General features: G+C 38.7%; 2 protein-coding genes and 1 pseudogene across 3 annotated transcripts in view; all 3 read right to left on the bottom strand.

The window, feature by feature from the left end:
* LOC129451590 (UDP-glucuronosyltransferase) overlaps window positions 1-21,954 on the bottom strand; it is a 40,112-nt gene extending 18,158 nt beyond the window's left edge. The window contains exon 1 of one of the 2 annotated variants that reach the window (XM_055214868.2): window positions 21,017-21,954. In XM_055214868.2, the coding sequence (XP_055070843.2) occupies window positions 21,017-21,871 (855 nt within the window). In that variant the 5' untranslated portion in view covers window positions 21,872-21,954. Of the gene's footprint in view, window positions 1-14,275; window positions 15,134-21,016 lie in introns of those variants that run through there. The other variant, XM_055214871.2, reaches the window with a different exon arrangement.
* On the bottom strand, window positions 3,307-4,262 carry LOC129452482 (UDP-glucuronosyltransferase 1A6 pseudogene; annotated as a pseudogene).
* LOC129451591 (UDP-glucuronosyltransferase 1A1-like) lies at window positions 10,075-10,993 on the bottom strand. The gene has a single exon (XM_073855073.1). It carries the CDS (start codon window positions 10,965-10,967, stop codon window positions 10,122-10,124), a length of 846 nt encoding a protein of 281 aa, XP_073711174.1. The 5' UTR covers window positions 10,968-10,993; the 3' UTR covers window positions 10,075-10,121.
* Window positions 21,955-26,292: the final 4,338 nt, after the last annotated feature.

Raw genomic sequence — 26,292 nt, 5'->3', positions numbered from 1 at the left:
CATTAGGGCTACTTACACACAGAGCTACTGATGTGAACTGCACTGAGAAACAGCCAATCAGAGCAGAGCGCAACATTAGTATTCATGACCCTTCCAAATAAGGTAATAATAAACCATTGCATAATAAAGGCAAATCCTAGGGTTGTAAAACCGTCTCTGGATAATTTTTGCACTTCATAAAGCCACATACCTTCTATGTGAATATCAATTAAACACATTATTTCAATGCATTATTTTGCACCTTTAACAAAGGTGAGCATGCACTTTGCTGCTACAGTACCATACACTGCAAAAACTACTTTCTTTCTTAGTATTTTGTCTTGTTTTCAGTAAAAAATATTTAAAAATCCATAAATCAAGATGTATTTTCTTGATCGGCAAAATGACCTAAGAAAAAATATGTTTTAAACAAAAAAAAAACAATTTAAAGGGGTGAGAAATATGTTACTTTTTCTTAAACATTAATTTCAAGAAATTTTTTCTCACCCCATTGGCAGATATTTTTGCTTGTTTTAAGCAAAAATTTACTTAACTTGTATATTTTTGTTCTAAAAAATATATTTTTTATTAGGTAATTTTGCTCATAAAGAAAATTCATCTTGATTTAAAGCTCCACTGTGTAGGATCTACTCCCATCAAGCGGTGAAAGTCTATAGACCCCTTCAAGGTTTGTAAACATTGAATGATTATCGGGTGCGCGCGCAGCACGGGGTCGAACTGTTCATACCATTTAGGCTTTATAATTTAATCTAACAGTGCTGAAAAATGATGACTTACCTCAAATGAAGTGAGCACTACAAACACAAGCCTCTTTGATCTTTGCATTGTCCCAGTCTGCACGTTAATTGCTTGCAGACGCAGATGTTGTATTTTTTTGTTTTTGAGATTCTGCATGAATCGCGAAAACTTAACGGAAGACCTTGTGCGATTTTCACAGCCCACGACGTAAGTAGGCATTTTTGACGATACCGAATAATACGCAACTCAATCAGCTGTAATGACTTTTCTGACCCCGACATGCGCAGTGGGAACAGCCTGTGACGTGAACCGCGAAGGGGTCCATATGACAACCAACTGAATATTACTTTCTAGCCCCCCCCATTCGGAATGCGTTTTAACTCGTACGGTGGCCCGGCCGTGTCATGCCAAGGTTAACATGGCTTCCAGTAGCTACAAAGCAAAAGCAATGAAAAAAATGAACAATTTGCAATGTCATTTGCGTGTGATCCATCAAAGCACACAGATTTATGTTTAACATGGAAAAAGTCTGATTGTCATGATATGTCCGCTTAAAATCACATACAAAAAGCAACCATAAACGTAGCTTAGACACTTCTTTTTTCATCGACGCGAGGAAAAATATCACAGGGGCTGTTAAACTTGGTATTAAGATGTGTTTTCGTCGATCAGATCACAAGTGGACAAGAGACACATTACGTTTACACTTGGTGTTTAAATCCGTCTCTTTTTGTCCATTTTCGACCGCTTCTCTTCAGATTACTGAGGAGATGGTCTGTGGACGAGTCCCTCTGTCATTTAATAATGAACTGGATTAATGAAGGGTTTAAATGGACGCGAACTAATATGTCAGAGTCCAATGCTTATGTTTAAGTAAACGTTACATGTCCGTGTATATGTAAGAGCTTTCTCTGATATTGGTGAAATAAGATCGCTCAACTTTCACACGCTTGTAAAATGAAACGAAAGACGCGCAGATCAGACGCTTTTATCAATGAAAGGCTAAAAATAGCGCTGTACACCGTGTGTTTGTGTTAGAGGTCAGAAAAGATGAAAAACATTTATCTCAGTACCTCAGATTACATAAATGGGCGGAGAGACGGCGTGTGGCTGTTCCAAGACATTAAACCACATGCATGTTTACACTAACAAGTGTTACGCATACCCATGTTCAAGTTTACAACATAAACTGTATAGATGTAAACAAATATGCTGAATTACCTGTGGTGAAGAAAGTAACTTAGCAACTTCATTGTCCAATGAGCCCCATCTTGGAAAACTAACTCCAATATTGACTTTGGTCTTGATGTTTTTCCTGTCGCGTTGTCGTTTAAAATCCCTGTTTCGCTTCCTTGGCGACTTGTTTTAATGTCCTCGAGAATAGTTCTTCAACAGGCTTTCAAATCAAAGCATTAGATCGCAGGTTTATCTTCGGCGTGCGGCCGAAGGATTCAGTCTAACGCAGGTCGCATATCCGGGCTGCATACGTCATCAAGCCTGGTTTATTTAAATTAACTGAGCATTACATTCGCAAGTCATAAGCATATTACATCAATTTACAATTAACTAAGAATAAATGTCAGCTTTATAATTGTTAATATTCTGAAATTAGACTGTCTTGATGACGTATACCGCCTACACATGCAACCTCCGTAGGCTTCAGCTCGCGGCCAGCTTGAGTGTACTCTGAAAGCGCGAAAGGCGGAGCTTGAATTTCAGGAATGTCCCGCGTCGGCGAATGTATTTCAAAGATGGAGGCACAACATGGATTCAGCCAGAGCGCGCTACGGCGGTATGTATTTTAAATAGCAGATTCTACACTCACGAGAATACTTTGATTAGTGGGGTGGAAGTAATTACACATGAATGAGCACATACTTTTGGAAGAAAACATGGGTTTTTGCTAAGAATTAACTAAAAAAAGTACACACTGGAGCTTTAAGATTTTTGAAATATTTCAACCCAGTCTCACCCCATGTCGTCAATATTTGACGACACTTGACCATTCGTCAATATGTGACGCGGAGGGTATACCTTTCGCATCATTTTTTGACGAACTGGGGACTTCAATACTATTACGTCCGTTGCATTCTCTTCTCCTATTTTCTTACCATTTTCGCGTCGGTTTAGGGTTAGATTTACATAATGACATCCCTACCCAAACCTAACTCTAACCCCAACGCCAGGTGACAACTGTTTAATTTCGCGTACACTGTTTAATTTCGCGTACACTGTTTAATTTTGCGTAATCTAACCCTAAACCGACGCAAAATTGGTAAGAAAATAGGAGAAGAGAATGCAACGGACGTAATAGTATTGAAGTCCCCAGTTCGTCAAAAAATGACGCGAAAGGTATACCCTCCGCGTCACATATTGACCAATGGTCAAGTGTCGTCAAATATTGACGACATGGGGTGAGACTGTGTTAAATATTTCTACTGAAAACAAGACAGGACAGAATTCTTAACTTGTTGGCTATTGTGGTCTCTCTGCCATTTGCTTACTATTTTTACTGTCAATGACTGTGGAAAATTTGTTTTATGGCAAAGGCAGAGTTACATCACTAATAATTCTGCAGTGGAACTATGTGTAAAATTTACCATGAGGGCTTACTTGTGACAAAGGTTTTAATTTCTTGGCTGCCATCCCTCCAATCATGATCATGTTGGGCATCACTGGTCGTGGAAATTCAAAGGCAAAGTCAAAACGCATAAACCAGAGAGCAGCACGGCTCATGATCTCCACCACAGAGGTTTTTCTCTTAAGCACACGTGAGGCAATCTCATCTGCATGAGTAAATAAATATCCACAAGCCATGGGTTGCAGCAGAGTCCTTACCAGGTTCACACTTCTTTGCCAAAAACTCATGTGGTTGGTAAATTGAGTAAAAAGTTGAGGAACATAGGAGGGTGGACTTGGGCATTGGCTGTCAAGAGTGTCGACCCCACATGGATGATTTATTTGCATGTAAATAGCTGGAATGGAGAGGTATTCACCAACAATAACTCCAACAGGCTCAAATGGATCAGTGAGAATAGCATCAAAGTTGTAGCCTTTCAGTTTCTTCATTAAGTCTTTGTTGAAAAGCAGGCTCTCTGCGCTCCTTACTGTAAATGTTTGTAGAATATCCATTGTGAAGAAAAATGTCTGAAACCTGGCCAGGTCTGTAGACATATCAATACTTAGAAAAGTGTCTACTATGCCTGCAAAATCCCTTTCTAGCTCATCTTTGGTGTAAGGCACTGGATAAGAAAGAGTTGTGGTGTGATCTGATGGACCCATAGTCAGACTTGCATCTGGGATGACCACCACGACCTCATTCCCTCTCCTGCCCAGTTCTTCCACAATAGGCTTCATCCCAAGCCAGTGACTGCCATCAGAAGGAATAACCAACAGCTTCCCAGCTTCAGATGAACCAAAGAGTAAAAGACTCACGAGCAACCGTACGATAGTCATTCTATCAGTGGTGGGAAAGAAGTCAACAGCTGAATATGAATAAGTATGATGCCCACACACTATTACCGCACAGGTTCAACTTGCGCTTTAGCACACTCAAACTTATCAGCATTTTGTTAATAGATAACAGAGTGTGTCCACTAAATAAACGAATGTTACATTTTGTAAGGTTAAAACTTTTAAGTTAAAATTTTTTGATAAACTCTCTATATTGTACAGGTATGGATTGTTCGTATCTCTGCTTTCTTTATAGACATCTCTTCTTGGATGAAGAAACATCAGCTTCAACTCAAATCCCTGCCAACCCATTAAAAGAACACCACTTCACCATTCAACTTGGTTCTTCAACTACTAAGTCCGTGAGGAACCTGAGGGTGTTGTTCGATGACCAGCTAAAATTTACCATATCACAAAAACCACTCTGTCAGGCAGGTACAAAACAGTTAAATCAGACCTTTTCTGTCTGAGCATGCTATGCAACTTCTAGTCCAAGCTATTGTCATATTAAGACTGGACTATTGCAATGGCCTACTATTTAGCCTTTCCTGCAAATGACCCAGAATCTGTTTTTTAATCAACCCACAAAACAAGCCTGTTCTGCGTTCACTTAACTAACACCGAAAGGTCAGATTTTATAGCTACAACATGTATACTTAGCTTCCTTAACTACACTTATTGTTGCCTCTTTAGATAAATGTTAAACGTTCTTATTTGTAAGTTGCTTTTGATAAAAGCATATGCTAAAAAATCTATTTAAATGTAAAGGTTCCCAAAAGTCAGGCTGTATGTTTCCATAAAAACTGTCTGACGTCCACAGACCCTTTCTGTCTTTGTAGACTTTGTAGGTCTTTTGTCAAATATGGTTCTTTTAAGAACTTTTGAGTAAAAAGTTATTTGGGAAACCAAAAATAGTTCTTGGCATTTCTGCAAAGAACCCATTTGTTTAGTGTGTAGAGCATTTTTGGGGGGGAAACAATTAGGAGTACAATAATTTATGTGGTGGCCAAAGGTCTTCACCATTTATTTAAACATATTATTCAAATGTAGCAATTGTAGTATATTATTAAAATGTATGGAAATATTGTATGCATGTTATGTAGTTGTGCTTGGAGTTTCATCTTTGAGAAGAATTTAAAGAGGCTGTTTTTAACCCAGCATTGGGTCAAAAAGCGACGAGGCCAGTCTATTGAGTTGTCATTTAGCTTGGGTTGTTTCAACCCAAAATTACTGAGTTGTTTTAAACCTTTGTTGGGTAAATTATAAACATTTTCTGGGTTAATTTAACCCAACGGCTAGGCTTGTCCTTTTTTGACCCAGTGCTGAGTTCAAAATAACTCAACCTGTTTAGGATGTACAGTACACAGACATGCAAATCTTATTAGGTGAAGGCCCTGAAGAATGACTGCTAAAATCAAAAACAAGATAGGAAAATACTAATAATTAGCAATAACATTTTTTGTCATGGATGCTCAATCCTCTAAACACCATATTTCCCAATGTGCACTATGGTTAGCATTTTTTGGCAACTAGTCACATAAACAGTTAGGTTTCTCCATTTTGTATCACATACAGTATCTTATATTGAACGATTTAAGCAAATAAATTAAAAGCAAGTATTATGCAAATATGCCCTCCTGACATCATTTCCAGCCACTACTGATGAAAGTGTATTGCATATGGATGATCTCAGATGCAGGTCACATATCAGTTAATAAAATACGAATAACACTATTTTTATTTTCATATATTCAATTTACCAATTTTTTTCTCTAAAATTTGCCTGCTAAATTTTGCTCTGTAATCAAAAGCCTTATCATAACCATCAATTTGTTATTCAAAAAGTGGCAAATAGAATTTTTTTCACTTGCCTCCATAGAAATAAAATAAAAAATAAAAACGCAGTAAAACAACATGTAATTCTCACACAAGGTATTTGAACTTTAAAGAATTCTGTAAATATTTAACAGAGCGTCTCCACTTAACTGACACATTGCAACACTAGTCGTTTTGAAATGTCTGGTAAACAAGCAATATTCACAAAAAAATTATGTTGGCATAAATATCATATCTCACTTATAATACACCGCAGAGTAATTGACATAGTCATAGTTTATCCAGGCACTAATTATGGTGAAACTTTTCACAGTGAATTATCACAGTGTATAAAAAATGTGAACACTCCACTGATTAAACTTAAGACTTTAACCAATGTGTAAAACATACACGGTTTTAAGTCTTTATATTTCTTCATAAACCAGCTGTTTTTTTAAATAGAAACATGAAATTTAAAACAGATATGAAAAATGAGATTTAAATGCAGATGTCAGTGCAGTTCCCTTTCAGTCAGTCACTACAAGGTCACTTCGTGACCGACGAATTGGAAACGCATCTCGCGAGACCAATATACTTCAAGAAACTTCTAAAACGCCAATGAACTCTGCATGGAGATAATTGCATCTACCGGCAGCGCCCCGCCGCACGAGTATTTAATGAGAGGCAGGTGCAGTTATCAAATCAGCTTTTTTCGCTTCGAAAGCTGCCAGTAACCTGCTCACGAAAAGCTCTTCTTTTCTCTTCTATTGAATAGATCTCTGCATGTCAGTTGGTTGGGCGAATGCACCACAGAGGGGGCTCGCGAGTGTTTACACTTCTTTGATCTACGTGATTTCGCCATTCTCTGCTCACGGGCTTTAAGGGTCTTTTTAAAGATGTCTTTTCGTCCGTGTTCGACTTCTGGATGCTGTAAATACATGGGTCCTCGTGATGGACATGATCGCTGTCTCTCGTGTCTTGGCTTACAGCAAGCTGAGGCGGCTTTCATGGGAGGCACATGCTCCGCTTGCGAGAGCATGACTATTGCAGGTCTGCGGGGTCGGGTGGCGTTTCTCCGGGATCGCCACACACCATTGCCGATCCCCCCTAAGAATGCGGCTGTGAAGCTTCAGAAAGACGACCTCTGCATTACGGTGCTGAATCGGTCAGCTGGTCCGTCCAGCAGCCCTCAGAAACCCGATCCGCAACCAGTTGAGGTTCCGATGAAGACAGAGGGTGTGTGTTCTATGTCACTCTCTACCTCTGTTGGGCCTCCTGAGGATTTGGTATCTGCCGTAACATCGGAGGGGGGGCCGTCACTCTCGGACATTGACCCGGATCTGCTCCCTCCTTTGGGTAGGGTTGAGGTTCCTGAGCTCGACCCTGAGATGTCAGCCATGCTCGATCGGGCTGCAGAGTTGGTCGAGTTGAGAGCTCCTCTCGTACCATCCTGCCTAGACGATTGGTACTTTGAGGCTGCCAGGACATCGCAGCCCTCTCCACCTGTACCATTCTTTCCCGAGATTCATGATAAGCTGACTTGGTCATGGAAAACCTAGTTTTCCCCCCTGGAACCGGCCGCATCAGCCATCACGCCTCACCTCCCTCAATGGTGGGGTTGCTAAAGGGTACGCTAGTATTCCGACAGTGGGGCATTCAGTAGTGATGCAGCTGTGTCCTGCTTGTGTTTCCTACTGGAAGGACTATCAAAACCTTTCCCCCACAAGCCTGTAGGCACTCATCAGCTCTGACGGAGTCGGCATAAAGGGCTTGTGGGGAAGCGGCCTTTGCCCTACATGCCATGGCTTTGTTGCTCCTCCAGGGGGGAGTGGTGCATTGGCTAGCCCGCCATCTCCTCCTTTGGAGTCAGAAAAACTTAGGTTTCTTCGTGCCATTCACATTCCAGGGTCGCTCAACACAGCGGCAGACACGCTTTCACAAGCACCACAGCCTGGCGAGTGGTGACTTCACTCCAGAGTTGTGCTTTTATATATCTAGCATCGCTTGGAGAAGAGACCTTCACCGTCTACTCTCAAGGTAGATATCGCGACGATATCCGCACACCACACACCAATAGACGGTAGAATAGTGGGTCAGCATGATCTGGTCATTTTTAAGAGGTGCACGAAGGCTGAATCCTTCGCGCCCTCCCTCTTTTCGTCCTTGGGACCTGTCCATGGTGCTGAAAGCCCTGCAAGACGCTCCCTTTGAGCCTCTGCAGACTTTAATGCTCCTTTAAAAACTTTTAAACTTTAATGCTCCTTGCATTGGCTTCTGTTAAAAGGATAGGTGACCTTCATGCATTTTCAGTCAACGATTCGTGCCTTCAGTTCGGGCCTGCTGAATCCAGTGTTACACTGAGCTTCCGGCCTGGCTACATGCCTAAAGTTACCACCACTTCTTTCAAAGATCAGGTGGGGAACTTGCAAGGGCTGCCGTTGGAGGAGGCAGACCCACCCAGCTCTGGCTTTGTTATGTCCTGTACATGCACTTTGTGTGTTTGTGAATTGAACTCAAAGCTTTCGGACCTCAGAACAACTCTTTGTCTGTTATGGTGGTCAGCAGAAAGGGAAAGCTGTCACACAGTAGATAATGTCTCATTGGGTTGTAGACACAATTGCCCTGGCTTACGAGAGACAGGGTATTCCTTGCCCCTTTGGGTTAAGAGCCCATTCGACCAGAAGCGTGGCATTGTCTTGGACTCTGGCTTGTGGTTCCTCGCTGACAGACATTTGTAGAGCTGCTGGCTGGGCGACACCTAATACGTTCACTAGATTTTACAGTGTTCGATGCAATTATCTGCATGCCAAATTCGTTGGGTTTTTAAAAGTTTCTCGAAGTCGATTGGTCCTGCGAGACGCGTTCCCAATTCGTCGGTCACAATATGACATCTCTGTTCCCCTTTTTCTCCGTTCCCCTGCTTCAGGGAACGAGGGTTATATATGTAACCGAGACGTTTTATATAATCATATTTATATAAATTTTCTTTATAATCATTAATGATCTTAAGATTGGCAAATACATGCATTCATTAAATGGCTCCATCCAAAAAAAATCAGCTGATATATTAAAAGGGTGCTGGGATAGAAAATAATTAATGGCATCTTACTTATCTTATTGTGGCAGATGTCAACTTCACCTTAGGTGAATCTGCACTTTGCCTTACTGCCCAGAGATAAACTCTTATATTATTAAACCTATACAGCTCCATCGAATCAACGTCCTGCCAACTATTAAACAATGTTTAGCATGTTTTATATTAAAGAGCAACTATTATCTGATTCATGATTTTACATCATGAATCAGATAATAGTTTAATCTGCATTTTCTGGATCAGTTTCAGCTCGTATTGAAAAGGTAGTAAAGACGATATTAACTTCTGTTAGCATTGCATTGCTAATCTTTAAAACATGGTAAGGAGCGTCACATTTCCGGCTGACATCAGAGGTATTCAGGCCAATCACTACATACTGGTAAGCTGGCCAATCAAGGACACAGTGCTTTTCCAACCTATCTCTGTGGTATAGTCACAGAATATTTTGCTAATTTTTCCGTGGCATTATGACGGATCTCCGAATGTTTCCGTTGCCGTACCACAGACTTTCTTTTCTGTGTCATTGTCACAGATTGGTTACTCAACTGTTTTGTCCTATTTTCTACCATTGTCAATATTTTGCTAATTTTTACGTGTCATTGTAAAAATGAGCAAAATATTCTGTGACTATACCACGGAACTTTGTGAGATCATGTTGCGCTTTTCAGATCGATGAGCTTTGTAACAAATCAGAGCGTTTGAGGAAGACAGGGATATGTGGAGTAACAAAAATGTACAGTATGTGAAAATAATGTGTTTTTTTACCATAAACCCAATTTAATAAACAGAATTTAGTGGGGATATTGGTGATAAAAACAAAGCTGTTTCGAAGGTGCTAGTGGGACCCATCACATAGAAAGATACTGTAACTCTACAGAATTCTCATGTTATTGTAAATTGTGGCCTCACTGCAATATTTTCACAGTCCATGATATTGACAGACAGTAATCAATACAAATCAGATGTTTATGTCAAACAGCACCAATAAGTTGAACTACAGCATGGATTTTTTTAAAAGACCTTACTTGTGATAAAGGTTTCGGTTTCTTGGCTGCCATCCCCCAATCATGATCATGTTGGGCATCACTGGCCGTGGAAATTCAAACGCAAAGTCGAATCGCATTAACCAGAGAGCAGCACGGCCCATAATCTCCATCACTGATGCTTTTCGGTGAAGTAAACGTGTGGCAATCTCATCCGCATTAGCATGCAAAACTTTACAGGCCGTGTGCTGCAGGAGACTTCTTACCAGGTTCACACACCTCTGCCCAAAATTCATATGGTCTGAAAAGTGGGTGTTACGCTGGGGAACATAGGAGGGTGGACTTGGGCATTGGCTGGCAAGAGTGTCAATGCCACAAGGAAGGTTTATTTGCACATAAATAGCTGGAATTGAGAGATATTCACCAACAATAACTCCGACAGGTTCAAACGGGTCTGTGAGAATAGCGTCAAAGTTGTAGTCTTGCAGTTTCTTCATCAAGTCTTCATCAAGCAGCAGGCTCTCTGCATTTTTTACAAGGAACTTTTGAAAAAATCTTATTTGGTTGAAGAACAACAGGAACTTGGACAGGTGCGAAGAAAGATCATTGCTCATTATTTGGGTTAAATTGCCTTCTAACTGCTCATGTAATTCAGCTTTAGTGTAAGGCACTGGATAAGAAATAGTGGTGGTGTGATCTGATGGACCCATACTCAGACTTGCATCTGGGATGACCACCACCACCTCATTCCCTCTCCTCCCCAGTTCTTCCACAATAGGCTTCATCCCAAGCCAATGGCTGCCATCAGAAGGAATAACCAACAGCTTCCCAGCTTCAGATGAACCAAAGAGTAAAAGATTCACGAGCAACCGTACGATAGTCATTCTATCAGTGGTGTAAAGAAATTTCTCACAGGTCCGGCTGGAGAAGATCAAGACCGATACTAAACAACCAGGTCATGTATCTTAAAGGCGGAGTCCACGATGTTTGAAAAACGGTTTGGAAAAGAAGACGGGCCGACTACCAAAACACACTAATAGCCAATCAAATCAAATCAAATGCCGGGTTGCGTATGTGTGGGGCGGGTCTATCAACAGAAGGTCCAGATTCTATTGGGGTAGGGGCGTGTTTGTTTAGGTGATTTCAAATATCAACATTGGCTTTCAAACATCATGGACTCCGCCTTTAATGTTGTCCATATCTCTACACGACTCTGGCTTATATTCAGTCGAGGTGGTACAGCTGGGTGGGACTTTATCTATATAAGGTGGTGAAGCAACCAATGAGGCAGAACTTTTTAAACTGCATAATTGTGTACTGCAAAACATTAACATTTTCACATGGAAAAAATGTAAATGCTTTGTAATGGCATTCGTGAAAAATAGATAAAGTTGCATTATAGATATGGTTCATACTGTAAGCACCCTTGAACTTTAATCTCTGAGAGTAGTTTTGACATTTGCACAAATAAAGATATCCTCTGTACACTGTTAGAAAAAAATGTCAAAAGATGTACCCAGGATCACATATTAACCCTTAAAGCTGTCGTAGCATGTAAACATGTATTTGCAGAGATGAATAATAAGAGTTCTGTACATGGTAATAACATTTCATGTACAGAACTCAAACACTATTGTTTCCTCCTTTTTATGTAAGCCTTGCACATGCAAAAGACAGCTGGAAAACAGGCCATTCTCAACATAACAGGCGTGATGTACGCCCCAAAATTTTATTCTATATTAAATTAAGTACAATTTTGGTACAATGCTAAATAAAAAATTGTGACTGTTGAGTTAGCGCTGTTTGCTAGTTAATGCTATATGCTAGCGTTTAGGCTGAAGTTTCTACTATTGATGTTACAGTTACGTTTTGCAGGTCCATACTGAAAAAAACACAAACTTGCCACTCAGAAACTTACATTTCCAATCTCTGAACAATTAATAATTCTTTAAATTCTGCATCTTCATCAGATACATGTTCGACATCCCTACTGAAAAATCCATCTTAAACCAGCATAAGCTGGTAGCTGGTTTTAGCTGGTTTAAGGTGGTTTACGCTGGTCCTTCCAGCCTGACAAAGCTGGTCATGCTGGTGGGCCAGCTGGTATTCCAGCATGGCCAGCTAAGTCCAGCTTAAAATGTGACCAAAACACAGCTAGACCAGCTTGCTACACCAGCAAAACCAGCTTCCTACACCAGCAAAACCAGCTAAAACCAAGCTGGGGACCAGCTAAAACCAGCTCACCAGCTTATGCTGGTCTTAGCTGGATTTTTCAGTAGGGATGAGAGCTGTTTACTTACACACAAAGCTACTAACCTTCTATGTAGATATCAATTAAACATATTATTTCAATGCATTATTTTGCACCTTTAAAGGAACACCCAGATGCTGGGAATTTAGCTAATTCACTGCATCCCCCAGAATTAGATAAGTCCATACATACCTTTCTCATCTCTGTGCGTGCTGTAACTCTGGCTGTTTCTCAATATGCGTTCTTCAGCAATCTTGCGTCCTCGTGTCCTCGCTCTACGTCATCATTAACGGTCGAATTTCATTCCAATTCTCAAGAACGCAAGGACAGAGGACGCATGAAAATACCCGGATGTGTTCTTGATATCGAGGATGCATCGAGTGCAGACTTGCTGAAATCGCTTAACGCCCCAGAAGTCATTGCGGCAAAACTTCCGAGTTCGTTCTTCCAAGGTCGCCTGGCAAGACCGATCTCCACGAGGACGCAAGTCCGTTCTTTGCGTTCTTGGAATTGAGAAACAGCCCCTGTCTGACGCAGTCTTCGCTAGCTCAGCTTAGCACAAAGACTGGAAGTGAATAGCTCCAGCTAGCAAACTGCTCCCAATAAGTGACAAAATATCGCGAACATTTTCCTATTTTTGTGTTGTGATTTGTATAGTCACACTGTCTACAAATAACAAGGTCATATGAGACACAGCGATCTTTTAACAGTCTACATACTGAGAACTATATTCTCAGAAGACGAAGCACTGCTACTTGGGCGGAGTGTACACGCTGTGACTATACAAATCACAACACATAAATAGGAAAAAGTGACAAAATGTGTATTTTGTCACTTATTGGGAGCAGTTTGCTAGCCTGGAGCCATTCACTTCCAGTCTTTGTGCTAAGCTAAGCTAGCGGGGGCTGCGTCAGACAGAGTTACAGCACGCACAGAGATGAGAAAAGTATGTATGGACTTATCTAATTCTGGGGGATACGGTGAATAAGCTAAATTCTGGGCATGTTCCTTTAACAAAGGTGAGCATGCCCTTTGCTGCTACAGTACCCTACACTGCAAAAGTTTTTCTTAGTATTTTGTCTAGTATTTCAGTAAAAATATATAAAAATTCTTAAATCAAAATGTATTTTCTTGATCAGTAAAATGACCTAAAAAAATCTAATTTTTTACACCAAAAATATACAATTTAATGGGGTGAGAAAAAAAATCTTGAAATAAGTTGACTTTTTCTTAAACATTAAACTCAAGAAACTTTTCCTCACCCCATAGGCAGATATTTTTGCTTGTTTTAAACACAAATTTACTTAAATTGTATATTTTTGTTCTAAAAACTAGATTTTTTATTAGGTCATTTTGCTCATAAAAAAATGACATCTTGAATATATCTACTGAAAACAAGAAAAATAAATACTAAGAAAGTAATTTTTGCAGTTCATGTTTTTGAAACTAGTATGATCTGTAGGAATTTCATCCCCAACATGCACCTCAGTTCATTAACTATTAATGCATTTAATCGTCATCTTCTTAAAACAATAGTTAACCTAGCAATAAAACTTGCTATTGTCAGCTGTTTTATCAAAAGTGTTTATTTAAATCAGGGTCACCAGAGTTTAAACCCCCACCCCAAATAAACACACCCAAACCAGTTCATCAGGGCCTTCAGGATTACTGATGGGGATAAAAACAGACAGATGGGTTGGATAAGGGGCGAAACTCATAGGACAATGGCCCTCCGAAAAAAGTACTGTACACCCGTGATTAAAACACACTATAATCAGTTTCTAACTAATGGTCTAAGTGCATTCCTGTGCCATGTGTCCACAAGACATGCATGATGTCCACTCAAACAAAATATGTAACTTTGTTGTCACGCTAGTGAAATTGCTGATTGCATTTACATCTGAGAATGGTAGCAAAATTACAGCCTTTTAAAAGACTTACTTGTGGCAGAGGTTTTGCTTTCTTGCTATCCAATCCTCCAACAATGATCGTGTTAGGCATCAAGGGTCGTGGAAATTCTACGGCAAAGTCACCTTGCATAAACCAGAGAGCAGCACGGCTCATGATCTCAACCATTGATGTTTTTCTCTGAAGTAAGCGTGAGGCAATCTCATCTGCATGAGCATACATACGTCCACAAGCCATAGGTTGCACCAGGGTCCTTACCAGGTTCACACTTCTTTGCCAAAAGCTCATGCGGTCAGAGAAACGAGTAAAAGGTTGTGGAACATAAGAGGCTGGATGTGGGCATTTACTGGCAAGAGCGTCAATGCCACATGGATGACCTGTTTGGATGTAAATGGCTGGAATTGAGAGATACTCGCCAAGAATAACTCCAGTAGAATCAAAAGGGTCTGTGAGGATGGCGTCAAAGTTGAAGTCTTCAAGTTTCTTCATCAAATCCTTATTAAACAAGGCACTCTCAAGGTTCCTTGATGTGAGAATGCTAAGCCTATCCACACTGTTGAAAAAAACTCTAAACTTGGCAAGATCTTTAGACACATCTGCACTTATTTGCAGATTAATGCCTGTATTTACATTCTCCACCAGCTGGGCTTTAGTGTAGGGTACTGGATATGTCAGAGTAGTTGTATGATCTGATGGACCCATGCTAAGACTTGCTTCTGGAATGACAACAACCACCTGATTCCCTCTGCGCCCAAGCTCCTCGACCAAAGACTTCATTCCCGTCCAGTGGCTGCCATCTGCTGGACTAACCAATAACTTCCCAGCCTTCACTGATCCCAGAGAGAAAAGACACAGCAGCAATACAAGAGCAGACATCTTCACAACCACACAACTGTGTGGACCAGTAGCAACAGGAAGAGTTGGCTGTCTTAAAAATTTTAAGCACTCTGACTGTGCACTTTTTTAGCATTGTGTTTTCTCTTGAATGGAGGTTGCAACTTTAAACAAAGAAGGTGGGCCTGAAAAGAACAACATTCCACCCTTCAGTAGCAAGCCACGCCCCCAGAGGAAATAGGAAAGCACTATCCATCAAGAAAAGTCTAGAGAGTAGTCTGTGGTTCTTAAGTCTGAAATGTATTGGTTTACATAAAAATATGAAGACATGCATCAGTATTAAAAAGTGTCTTTCAGTAAAAAAGTGAGGTAAAAGGTAGCAACAAAATAGTAAAAATGGTGTGGTTTGGTAGGCTGCCGATAAGTCCATGATAAAAAACACTTTGAATTATTTCATAAAAGCAAGTTTTTATGCCTTGAGATTTATCTTATAGATTCCTGACAGACCTTCTTTGAAAACCTCTCTTAAACCTCTAAACTCGAGTAGTATTTTCCAGATTAATGTGATTTGAAAATAATCGAAGTTGGATTACCACAAAAAATCAATTGTTAAAGTAAAAATTTTTCCAACTTGAGAAATTTAAACAGTTTCCCGGACAGGACTTATTCTAGTCAGACTAAAATGCATGTTAGAGCTGCCTTAATTTAAAAACATCTTGCCCTGACATATCTTTACATATATCAGTGCTATTGTTTTGTCTCAAGATGGCCACCAATATAGATTTTTTTTGTAAGGTTTGTTTGTAAAAACGACTTAAATGTCATAATAATAGTTAAGGCCGGGTAACTGTCCCATAAGGTGTTACCAACTGAAGTAATTTTTTTAAAGTCTTTCACATTACATTTTTCTTTTAAAGTGAGAAATTTTTAATTGACAAAACGTTATTTTTACGTGTTACCAATTAAAATAATTTTTAAGTAGATCCAACTTTCTTTTTACCGTGTAGAACCAGAGGTTACCAAGAAAGAGCGGGAAAGTGATTTAGTGCACTTTTGTGAAGGTATGGTATAACAAGGCTCCGCTCATTCACTGAACACAAGGTTCTGGATGGGATGTAGGATGGCGAATGTATGCCAGTGCGGAACCAGTGACAGTTCTGTAAGCAAGCAGTAATGACTTAAACCTGATACAGGCTTCAATTAGTAGCCAGTGGAGAGAGATAAAGAAAGGCTCTTTTGGGCTTATGGACGATGATCCGAGCTGCTCGTTCTGAACCAGTTGGAGTGGTTTGACTCCCCATGCAAGAATACCACCAAGGAGAGCATTACACTAGTCCAGCCTAGAGATTATAAGGGCATGGACCAAGAATTGTGCAGCATGCTCAGAAAGGTAGGGCCTGATCTTCCTCATCTTGTGTTATGCAAATTGGCAGGGCCGCATTGCATTGTCTTTTAGGGCCAAATTTACTAAACGGGGCAAATTAGCATGCAAGCGCGATTTCAAAAATGCGCCAATTGGAGTAGTAATATCTGCAGGTTATTTACTTAAAAAGCGCAAATTAAATAACACTGGCGCAACAGCTGAATTCCATAATGACCAACGCTATCTACTAAGAGGAGCGCAAATTAATGCAGAGTCGCAATTAAGCAGAGCTGATGACTTAACGTGTGATGCGCTTGACTTCAGCACCACAGACATCACAGATAACAAAGCCACTGAACTATGAAAAGTGAAGGTTTACAAGAAGTTTTGAAACACCTGGTTTTATGTTACAACTTCTAGTGACTTTTATTTTATTTACTTCATCAATTAAAAAATAACATGACTTGGCAAACAATATTTTTGAATAATATGTCCCCCCAAATTAACTGTTATATGTTAAAACAATCCGCTGCATTGTATCACACATTCTCTGTGATGCCTCTTTTTTTGCAATAACTTCAGCCATTTCAAGCACAAAGTATTAAAGGAATATTCCATTTTCTTAAAAGAAAAATCCAGATAATTTACTCACCACCATGTCATCCAAAATGTTGATGTCTTTCTTTGTTCAGTCGAGAAGAAATTATGTTTTTTGAGGAAAACATTGCAGGATTTTTCTCATTTTAATGGACTTTAAAAGAGCCCAACATTTAATACTTAACTCAACACTTAACAGTTTTTTTCAACGGAGTTTCAAAGCACTATAAACAATCCCAAAAGAGGCATAAGGGTCTTATCTAGCCAAACGATTGTCATTTTTGACAAGAAAAATTTAACTTTTCGTCTAGATCCGGTCCAGCACAACCTATCGTAAATGCGTAGTGACGTAGGGAGGTCACGTGTTTACATATATAAAATGCAAATTGGCGGAAAATTGTAAACAATAAACTGACACAAATACATTAATAAGTATCAGTTGACATACAACAACATAGGAGCGGTCCTCTTTCTGAAGACTTGTAAACACTGGGGCGGAGTTTCACGTTCGTCTTCTGTGACCTCTTGATGTCATGACGTATCATCACGCATCACGACCGGATCTAGATGAGAAATTGTGGTTTAAAAGTGGATAATTTTATTTTTCTTATCAAAAATGACAATCGTTTCGCTAGATAAGGGCGCACTCACACTATCCAAACCAAACTGCGCTCGGGCGCTTTTGACCCCCAAAGCCTGGTTTGTTTGACTAGTGTGATCGCTCTGTTCCCCGCCCGGGCGTGGATTGCTTAATCGCGCCGCGGCCGGGTTGCAGAGGTGGGCCGGAGCGTGGTTCACTTGGGCTCAGGCGCGATAGGCTGTGTTGTGAACTGTTAAGTGTTGAGATTAAAGTCCATTAAAATGAGAAAAATCCTGCAATGTTTTCCTCAAAAAACATTATTTCTTCTCGACTGAACAAAGAAAGACATTGTAAAGGTGGGAGGTGAAACACAAACACCCGAAAATTCTCGGGGCAGCTGCATATGTTGAAATTTCAGTCAAAACCATTCTATTTCATCATAAACAATCTGAAAACAGGGCTTAAAATACCGATCTTGTCCTTTAAAGTCTGTCTGGAATTTGCCCCAAAGTTATATTTATGAGTAATATCATACAGGACACATTATTACCTTCATTACTGTGTTATCTTCTTCAGTCTGAACAATAGACTATTCGTTAACTTTTTGGGGTGGTTTCCCAGACAGGAATTACCTTGAGCCAGGACTAGGCCTTAGTTTAATTAAGAAATATAACTAGTTTTAAACAAACATGCCTTACTAAAAACATTACTTTTGTGCATTTTGAAAAACAAATGGCACTGATGTATTTTGCGACTTTTAAGCAAGTTGTTTTCAGTTTGGACACCTCTTTATTTTAGTCAAGGACTAGTCTAATCCCTGTTCTGGAAACAGCCCCTTTATGTTTAGTTTATGAAGTTTCCCCTTTAGAAAAAGATTAACTTTGAGCTGATATGAATTCTCTTGTCAACTATGACAAAGCACCCAAAAACCTTTCACACACTCTTTCAATTCGGGGACTTGCGCAGCAAGTTTTTTTTACATATCAGTACTTCAGCCAATCCCATACACTTTAGCTTGCTTAAAATCCTTTTTAAGAGGCACATGGTCATGCTTGCATTGAAGGTTCCAAACTGTGTACACTATACCTGTATTTCAATATTATTATTTGACAAACAGCATGTATTCTTTATTCTCTAACAGTTTTTACTGATTTGTAAGCATGAATATTGCATTTCTGACTTATATCAGTAAGGTGTCAAACTGAGGGAGAGGTCAGTCTTTACCAGAGGTGAGGCTGAACTTTATCTTACCGCCAACTCCAAGAAATACATAAGCTAGAACAGTAAATACTGTTTTCGTGGTTCAAGAGAATGAATGGCATGTTTGTAGAGTAACTTATAAACCTGTTTAATTAAAGCACCAATGATTTTTTGCTATTTTCTGTTTAGCTTGTCTTGTAAAGGCTCATTAGACTTCAATAGATCAGACATTACACTCTCTATTTAGGTGTCTCCTACCCTGTTCCTGGTGATCTACCGTCCTGCAGACTTCAGTTCCAACCCTGCTCCAACACACCCATCTGTAATTATCAAGCAACCCTGAACACCTTGAATAGCTGCTTCGGCTGTGTTTGTTTGGGGTTGGAGCTAAAATCTGCAGGGCAGTATTGCAGATTAGAGACCCCTGCTCTATATTTTAAAGTATGTGCTTATTTAAGAATGACTTAGAGAAGTTGTGTGGAAAATTCTTTTACACAAACTCTTCAGTTACGAACAAAGGGTTAAATGGCTTTTAAAAAAGGCAAAAGGTTTGATTTCTTGGTTTCCATACATTCAACAATGACCATATTGTGTGCATCAAGGGATAGTTCACCTCAAAAAAAGAAAATTCTGTCATCATTTACTCACTCTCATGTACAAACATGTTTGTTCTGATGAGCACAAAGGAAGATAATTTGAGGAATGTTTAAAACTAAACGATCAGAGGCCCCATTGACTTCCATAGTATTCTGTTTGCCTGCTATGGAAGTCAGTGGGGCCTCTGATTGGTTTGATTATAAACACCTCTTCAAATATCTTCCTTTGTGTTCATCAGAACAAAGAAATTTAAACAGGTTTGTACATAAGAGTGAGTAAATGATTGCAGAATTTTCATTTTTGGGTGAACTATTTCTGTAAGCATAGTTTATGCACAAGTGTGAAATGTGCTACAAATGTGCTGCTATACTGTTCACTTGCAACTCCTCGATTAGGATTTGACTCCCAGAATCGACTTGTTGTTCACTATGTCCTGCTGTGTCCTAATTCACATACTTCTGCTAAACCTCAAAAAGTTTTCGTCATGGGAAAGTACTGTGTATCAAAAGAATCAAAGCGCTATCGCAATACCTTGATGGCATACGTCACAATGATATGGCATTGGCACGGTCTCATCTGAGAACATCTCTAAGCGGCATGCACTGCTTCAAGGCTGCGTCCAAATGCCCACACTTGCGGTCTTGGCAACTGGACAGCATGTGCTACGCAACAGGAAGTGCACAAGATTGTCCCAACTTAAAACTGGGAAAGTGCAGTTCCCTTAACCCACACTATCTCGAAATCTTTGGAGCAATATCGTAAGTTAATAAATGTATATTACGTACGGAAGGTGTTGCACATTTTGTTACATTATGTATTTTGTAAAACATCTGCAATTGAAGAGTTTCGTTGCAAAACGAGAATTGTTCAGAAATCTCGTTTTTAGTTGCGCATTCCAATTCATATCAATTCAACTGCAGTTGGTTTGTTTTGATTTAAACCTTCATTACTTAAAAAATACAGCTAAGTAGCACCATAAAACAAAATAATAACATGATAACATAATAATAAACATGTTTTGACAAAAATGTTAAAAACGGATTTATCTCGTTTTGCAACGAAACATTTCAATTGCTTTTATCACATAATTCTGTTGTTTATTCAGGGACTACTAAATAAACAATACATCAATTGAATAAAGCTGCATGCACAAAATGAATGCAAAGAATTCTGCTTCTGAAAGTTTCAGATAAATGTAGATAATAATATTTAAGTTCAGCAAATGTTCATTTCACAGTGTTTATGTGTTCGTTTTATTTAAAGAAAAACTTAAAAATATATATTTTAAGTAGCCTTAATTAAAACGAATACATTTGGTGCAAATTGCTGCCACTACCTGTATTGACATTTTTACACTTGCTAAGTATGTCCCATTGGCTGAATAATGCTACATGCATGCACCTTTAAACTACCTCTTAAGCAAACAGACCTGAACCACAAAGTTAATCATCATCTTCAGGTCTAATAATTATTTCAGTGCTCACAAAACAGCATGTGACAGCCTGATGTCCAGACACAATATTTGTAAGTTTGCTGTCAAGCAAGTGTATTAGCTGGTTGTCTTCATATCTTAGGATAGTTAAGAGCTGTTTGAAAGACTTACTTGTGGCAGAGGTTTGGCTTTCTTGCTATCCAGTCCTCCAACAGTGATCATGTTTGGCATCAAGGGGCGTGGAAATTCAAAGGCAAAGTCGAATCGCATGAACCAGAGAGCAGCACGGCTCATGATCTCTACAATTGATGTTTTTCTTTGAAGTAAGCGTGAGGCAATCTCATCTGCATGAGTATACATACGTCCACAAGCCATGGGTTGCACCAGGGTCCTTCCCAGGTTCACACTTCTTTGCCAAAAACTCATGTGGTCAGAAAAATGAGTTATAGGTTGTGGAACGTAAGAGGCTGGAAGTGGACATTTACTGGCAAGAGTGTCAGCGCCACATGGATGACTTATCTGCGTGTAAATGGCTGGAATGGAGAGATACTCGCTAAGAATAACTCCAACAGGCTCAAAAGGGTCTGTGAGGATGGCGTCAAAGTTGAAGTCTTTAAGTTTTTTCATCAAATCCTTATTAAACAAGGCACTCTCAAGGTTTCTTGCTGTCATAACTTTAAGCATATCCATAGTGTTAATAAAAGATCTATACCTGGCAAGATCTGTAGACACGTCTGCACTCAAAAGTTTTGTAACACCTGTATTTACATTCTCCTCCAGATTGGCTTTGGTGTAGGGTACTGGATATGTCAGAGTAGTGGTATGATCTGTTGGTCCCATGCTAAGACTTGCTTCTGGGATGACAACAACCACCTGGTTCCCTCTGCGCCCAAGCTCCTCGACCAAAGACTTCATCCCCGTCCAGTGGCTGCCATCTGCTGGAATGACCAATAACTTCCCAGCCTGCACTGAGCCTAGGCAGAAAAGACACAGTAGCAAAACAAAAGCAGACATCTTATCAATCATATTCTTTAGCTAACAACAATCACAAGCATATGATCTAGTAGCAGTGGCAAGAGTTGTCCGTCTTTAAATCATGTGGATTTGGCCCTTCCTAGCACATGGTGTTATCCTAAAATGCAACCCACAAAAAAGGTGGAGCCTGAAAAGAATTACACACCCCCAGTAGAGAGATAAGCAAAGCAGAAAAAGTCCACAGAGACGTTTATGGTTGTTAGAAACTCTGATAGAAACTGATTTGACATAGATTTTATAAATAAAATAAGTATATTTCAAAATAAGAAGTAAGCCAGAGCTGAAAAGAAGTACTTTAAAGTTTAAATAAAGGTGTGTCTCCTCTATACCTCACCTCAGTTGGCTGTACTTATGTCTTCATCTAACATTATGAAATCGGCATTACACAAACAATGGCAAACTATGTCTGTATAAAATCTGGAAGGCTTTGTGAATGTGACAATTTACAGAAGAATGAAACTAATAAAAGCTTTTTATTTGATTACAAATCACGACACATACCAATTTTTTGCAGTTCATAGAGTGAGGTAGTGAGACAAAAATCGATATTTTATTAAGACAAATATATTAATGATATTAAAGTAGTGATGTTTTCACTTACAGCTTAATAAGTTAATGCTAATTAAAATATAATTCGACGTACAATGATTTGTGTGCATTTAACCTAAATATCTGTGACATGTGTACAGAATAATGGACGGCATTGATCTCTGTCGCAGTGTTCACATCTATTTATCAATTCCAAGTTTGTACAACAAATTTACAGTAAGTGCTCTTTTGCAAACTTTGTAGCCCGAAAATAGTCCCCTGCTATTCAAAGTTACCAATGGGACTATTTTCGGGCGCTGCGTAATATCATTGCACCTGCTTCAGCCGTGGTACGTCAGCAAAGTCTTTGATTATTACTCCAGAATAAGAGTATAGTTCCTAGCCATATCGGCCTAGAAAATCACAACTTTTCAATTTCTATCTGTCTTAGTACACAATGTAACTACAGAAGAGTCAAGTTTTAAATAGGAAAAATATTGAAACTCTTTGGTCATTTTTGAGCGTGATGCTAATGGTCTAATTCAATGGATTATGCAAATCTATGCAAATGGATTCCAAAACAGTAAAAATCAGATGTTTAACACTAGAGGAGCTGGAAAATGAGCCATTTACAAAATTAGTGGAGTGTCCCTTTAAAACTCAAAAAGCTACTATAATTAAACCATGGTTTAAACAAAGTTTTGCTTAAAAAACCTGGATAAACCATGGTTACTGTAGTAAAACCATGATTTTGCCAATGGTAATTAATATGCCAAAAAATAATGTTCACTACAAAAACATGGTACATTTTCATAAGGTTTGGTGTTATGAATCAAAATCTGAACTTGTACTAAATGTAACCTTTAGTCATCATGCAAGTAGACTCAAGTTTATATATCAAAATAAAGACAGTACATATATTTTTACATTGTGTTATGTTCTCCACAGTCTGCACAATAAACCCGCATTTTTTTTAAATATTAGACGGTATTGATTATACTATTATCTATCAAAACTCTTGCCCAAGTTGCCCTATAGAGAAAGGTGGACTTTGAGCTGATATGAATTCTGTAGTCAGCTATGACAAAGCACCTCACAACCTCTCACACTGTTTCAATCTGACCTCATTTATCTGGTACTTGAATGGCAAGTTTTTACACAACACCAAAGCCAAGCCCATTTACTAGGACAAAAATGAATCATTGTAGCTTGCTATTTTCATGAAGTGCATGGTCATGCTTACATTGCATGATCTAAACTGTGTGTGTGTGTGTGTGTGTGTGTCTGTGTGTGTGTGTGTGTGTGTGTGTGTGTGTGTGTGCGTGTGTGTGTGTCTGTGTGTACCTGGTAATTATCAGGTTGTGGGGACCAAATGTCCCCACAAAGATAAGAATACCAGTATTTTGTGACCTTGTGGAGCCATGTTGAGGTCCCTATATGAGGAAACAAGCTTATACAGTGTTTTTATTCGCTTTGGTTCTATTTTCACAAGTATGGTAAAACATCACAACTGTTAGTACAAAACTCAAAGCAAATATGTAATCACATGTTCAATTGACTTAGTACAACACACAAAATTACACATTCCCTTTTTCACCACACTTAATCATTGTGTCATACCTTTCATATGAAGTAATTGTCTTTCACAATGCAATGCTCACAATACTTTTGATATGCTTCTCAACTCATCTGCGTAAATACATTTGACCAGCACTAAATCCAACTGATCTTAATGGTTAACCATTTGGTAAACATATTTTTTATTTTAGCAATATACAGTATATGGATTTTGAGAACTACAGATATAAAATGTGTGTGTTTGTAAGAACATATAAATTATGTGTCACCACACATGATAAAATACTCTTTATTGCTAATTGATTTTACATAGTGGTAACCAAAGTTGGTCATTACAGTAGATACAGTTTACTGTAAAAGTGGGGGTGAAACACTGGCAATTTATTTCAACATGAAGCTGGACAGACAGCAAGGAATAAGAAGAGCTTGTGAACAAGGGATCTGTCAGAGAGGTGGGCATGGGCACCCACAGAGAGGTCAAAGAGGTGGACGAAAATCTACGGCCAAATGCTCAAGACAGACTTGATCCAAATGACTGTAATGTAATGTAATGTAATGTAATGTGTGCACTAAATGTTATGTTCTCATTCAGTTACATTATAGAAAGTATAGCTATGTTACAATTATATCTGAAAAATAAAAACTACTGTAATTTGATCAAATGATTGTAGAGGATGTCTTCATTGATCCTTCACTTGATAACACATAGGATGGATATTTTAGAAATTATAGATTATTTAAGTAATGTAAGTGTATTGCCTAATGTGAAACTGTGTAATATGTATTTTTTTTTTTTATTCCCTTTGGTACTATTTTCACAAGTAAGGTGTACATTTTCAAAACTCTTAGTACAAAAATCCAAACTGGTCACACTTGTAACACAGCTAGTCATTCTTTCAAAACCTGATGTAATGCTTTCAGTAAGTTGCACATGTTTCCACATAATCATTGTTTCAAATACAAGATTATTGTAATATGTAATGATAATAATTCGTTATATTTATATAGCGCTTTTCTCAGTACTCAAAGCGCTTTACATATGAATGGGGGAATCTCCTTAACCACCACCAATGAGAACATTTTGTTTAATCACCGAAACACAACGATATGATCTTCTTTCAGTTTAGTACTTTTAACAATCAGTTCATCCAACAGCAAACAACGCAACATACATGTTTTAAATCAGCCTTAAAAGTGCTAAAATTCATATGCTAAGCATTACATCAGGTTTTGAAAGAATGACTAGCTGCGTTACAAGTGTGATCAGTTTGGATTTTTGTACACCTACTTGTGAAAATAGTACAAAAGCGAATAAAAAACTGTAAATAAAACAGAGTGGTGTTTCTTGAAAATGTGAAGTAGCAGAAAGGTTTCTAGAATATACAGTTTGTACAGTATAAAAACCATAACGTCTATGGAATGTCTCCACAAAACGTGGAAACACAACTTTAACCTGTCATCTCTCCCACTCATGTTTTAACAAAAGCAGAGGAACTCGCCCATTATAGACAATCCCCTCAAAGTAACCAGAACAGAAGTGGTCAAAAGAGATGGATTAAAACACCAGGTGTGAATGTGCATGTGTCTCTCTCATCCAATTGTGACCGAAACGCATCTTATATCAGGTGTAAACAGACACCAAATCCAACCTTACTGTATATAATTTGAATCACTGTAAAACATAACACCGTTTTTACACAGCAGGATTACACAACTAAGCCTCAAATGTACAGTGTAAATTTCATTAATCAAAATGATCAGGAAAATAATTGATAAATAATTGAACAATTATATTTTTTTTGGACATAATAGTGCGACCTTTTAAATTATGCCTATCCACATGCACTGATGCATAATACAGCGATGGTTAGATGAAGGATTATGCATGGATAGATGTGTGGATATCTATTATAGACATGTGTACAAACAATATCCACCTCTAGTAGGCCTACAGATTGAATAGTAGGGGGCGAGTTGTAACATTTGCTCTTCTGTCACTTTCAGTGTAACTGTATGAGAATAGTAGGTTCTAGAAACAAACTAATTTGTTAATTTGTAGCAGATATGTGTGTTTCTTGTGCAAAATATATTTATTCTAACCCGAATATTTTTTTGAATATTTGGGCCAAAACCAAAAAGCTTTCTGTACCAACATTTCTGATGCACAACCGTTTACAAATACACCCAGCTTATTTGTGCATTTATTGTATTGCATATAAACGCTATATTATTTTTGCATTGTTGTATATTGACATTTGCATTGTAAAGCCACGCGGTGGCGCTATTGACACATTTATCTTTGTTTA

This window comes from Misgurnus anguillicaudatus, chromosome 17 (assembly GCF_027580225.2).
Source record: "Misgurnus anguillicaudatus chromosome 17, ASM2758022v2, whole genome shotgun sequence".
In the NCBI taxonomy this organism is placed as follows: Eukaryota; Metazoa; Chordata; class Actinopteri; order Cypriniformes; family Cobitidae; genus Misgurnus; species Misgurnus anguillicaudatus.
The sequence above is the reverse complement of the archived record's forward strand: the minus strand, read 5'-3'. Positions and strand labels throughout refer to the sequence as shown.

Excerpts from the sequence above, each read along its gene's own strand:
- LOC129451591 (XM_073855073.1), bottom strand. The coding sequence starts at position 10,967 with ATGACTATCGTACGGTTGCTCGTGAATCTTTTACTCTTTGGTTCATCT.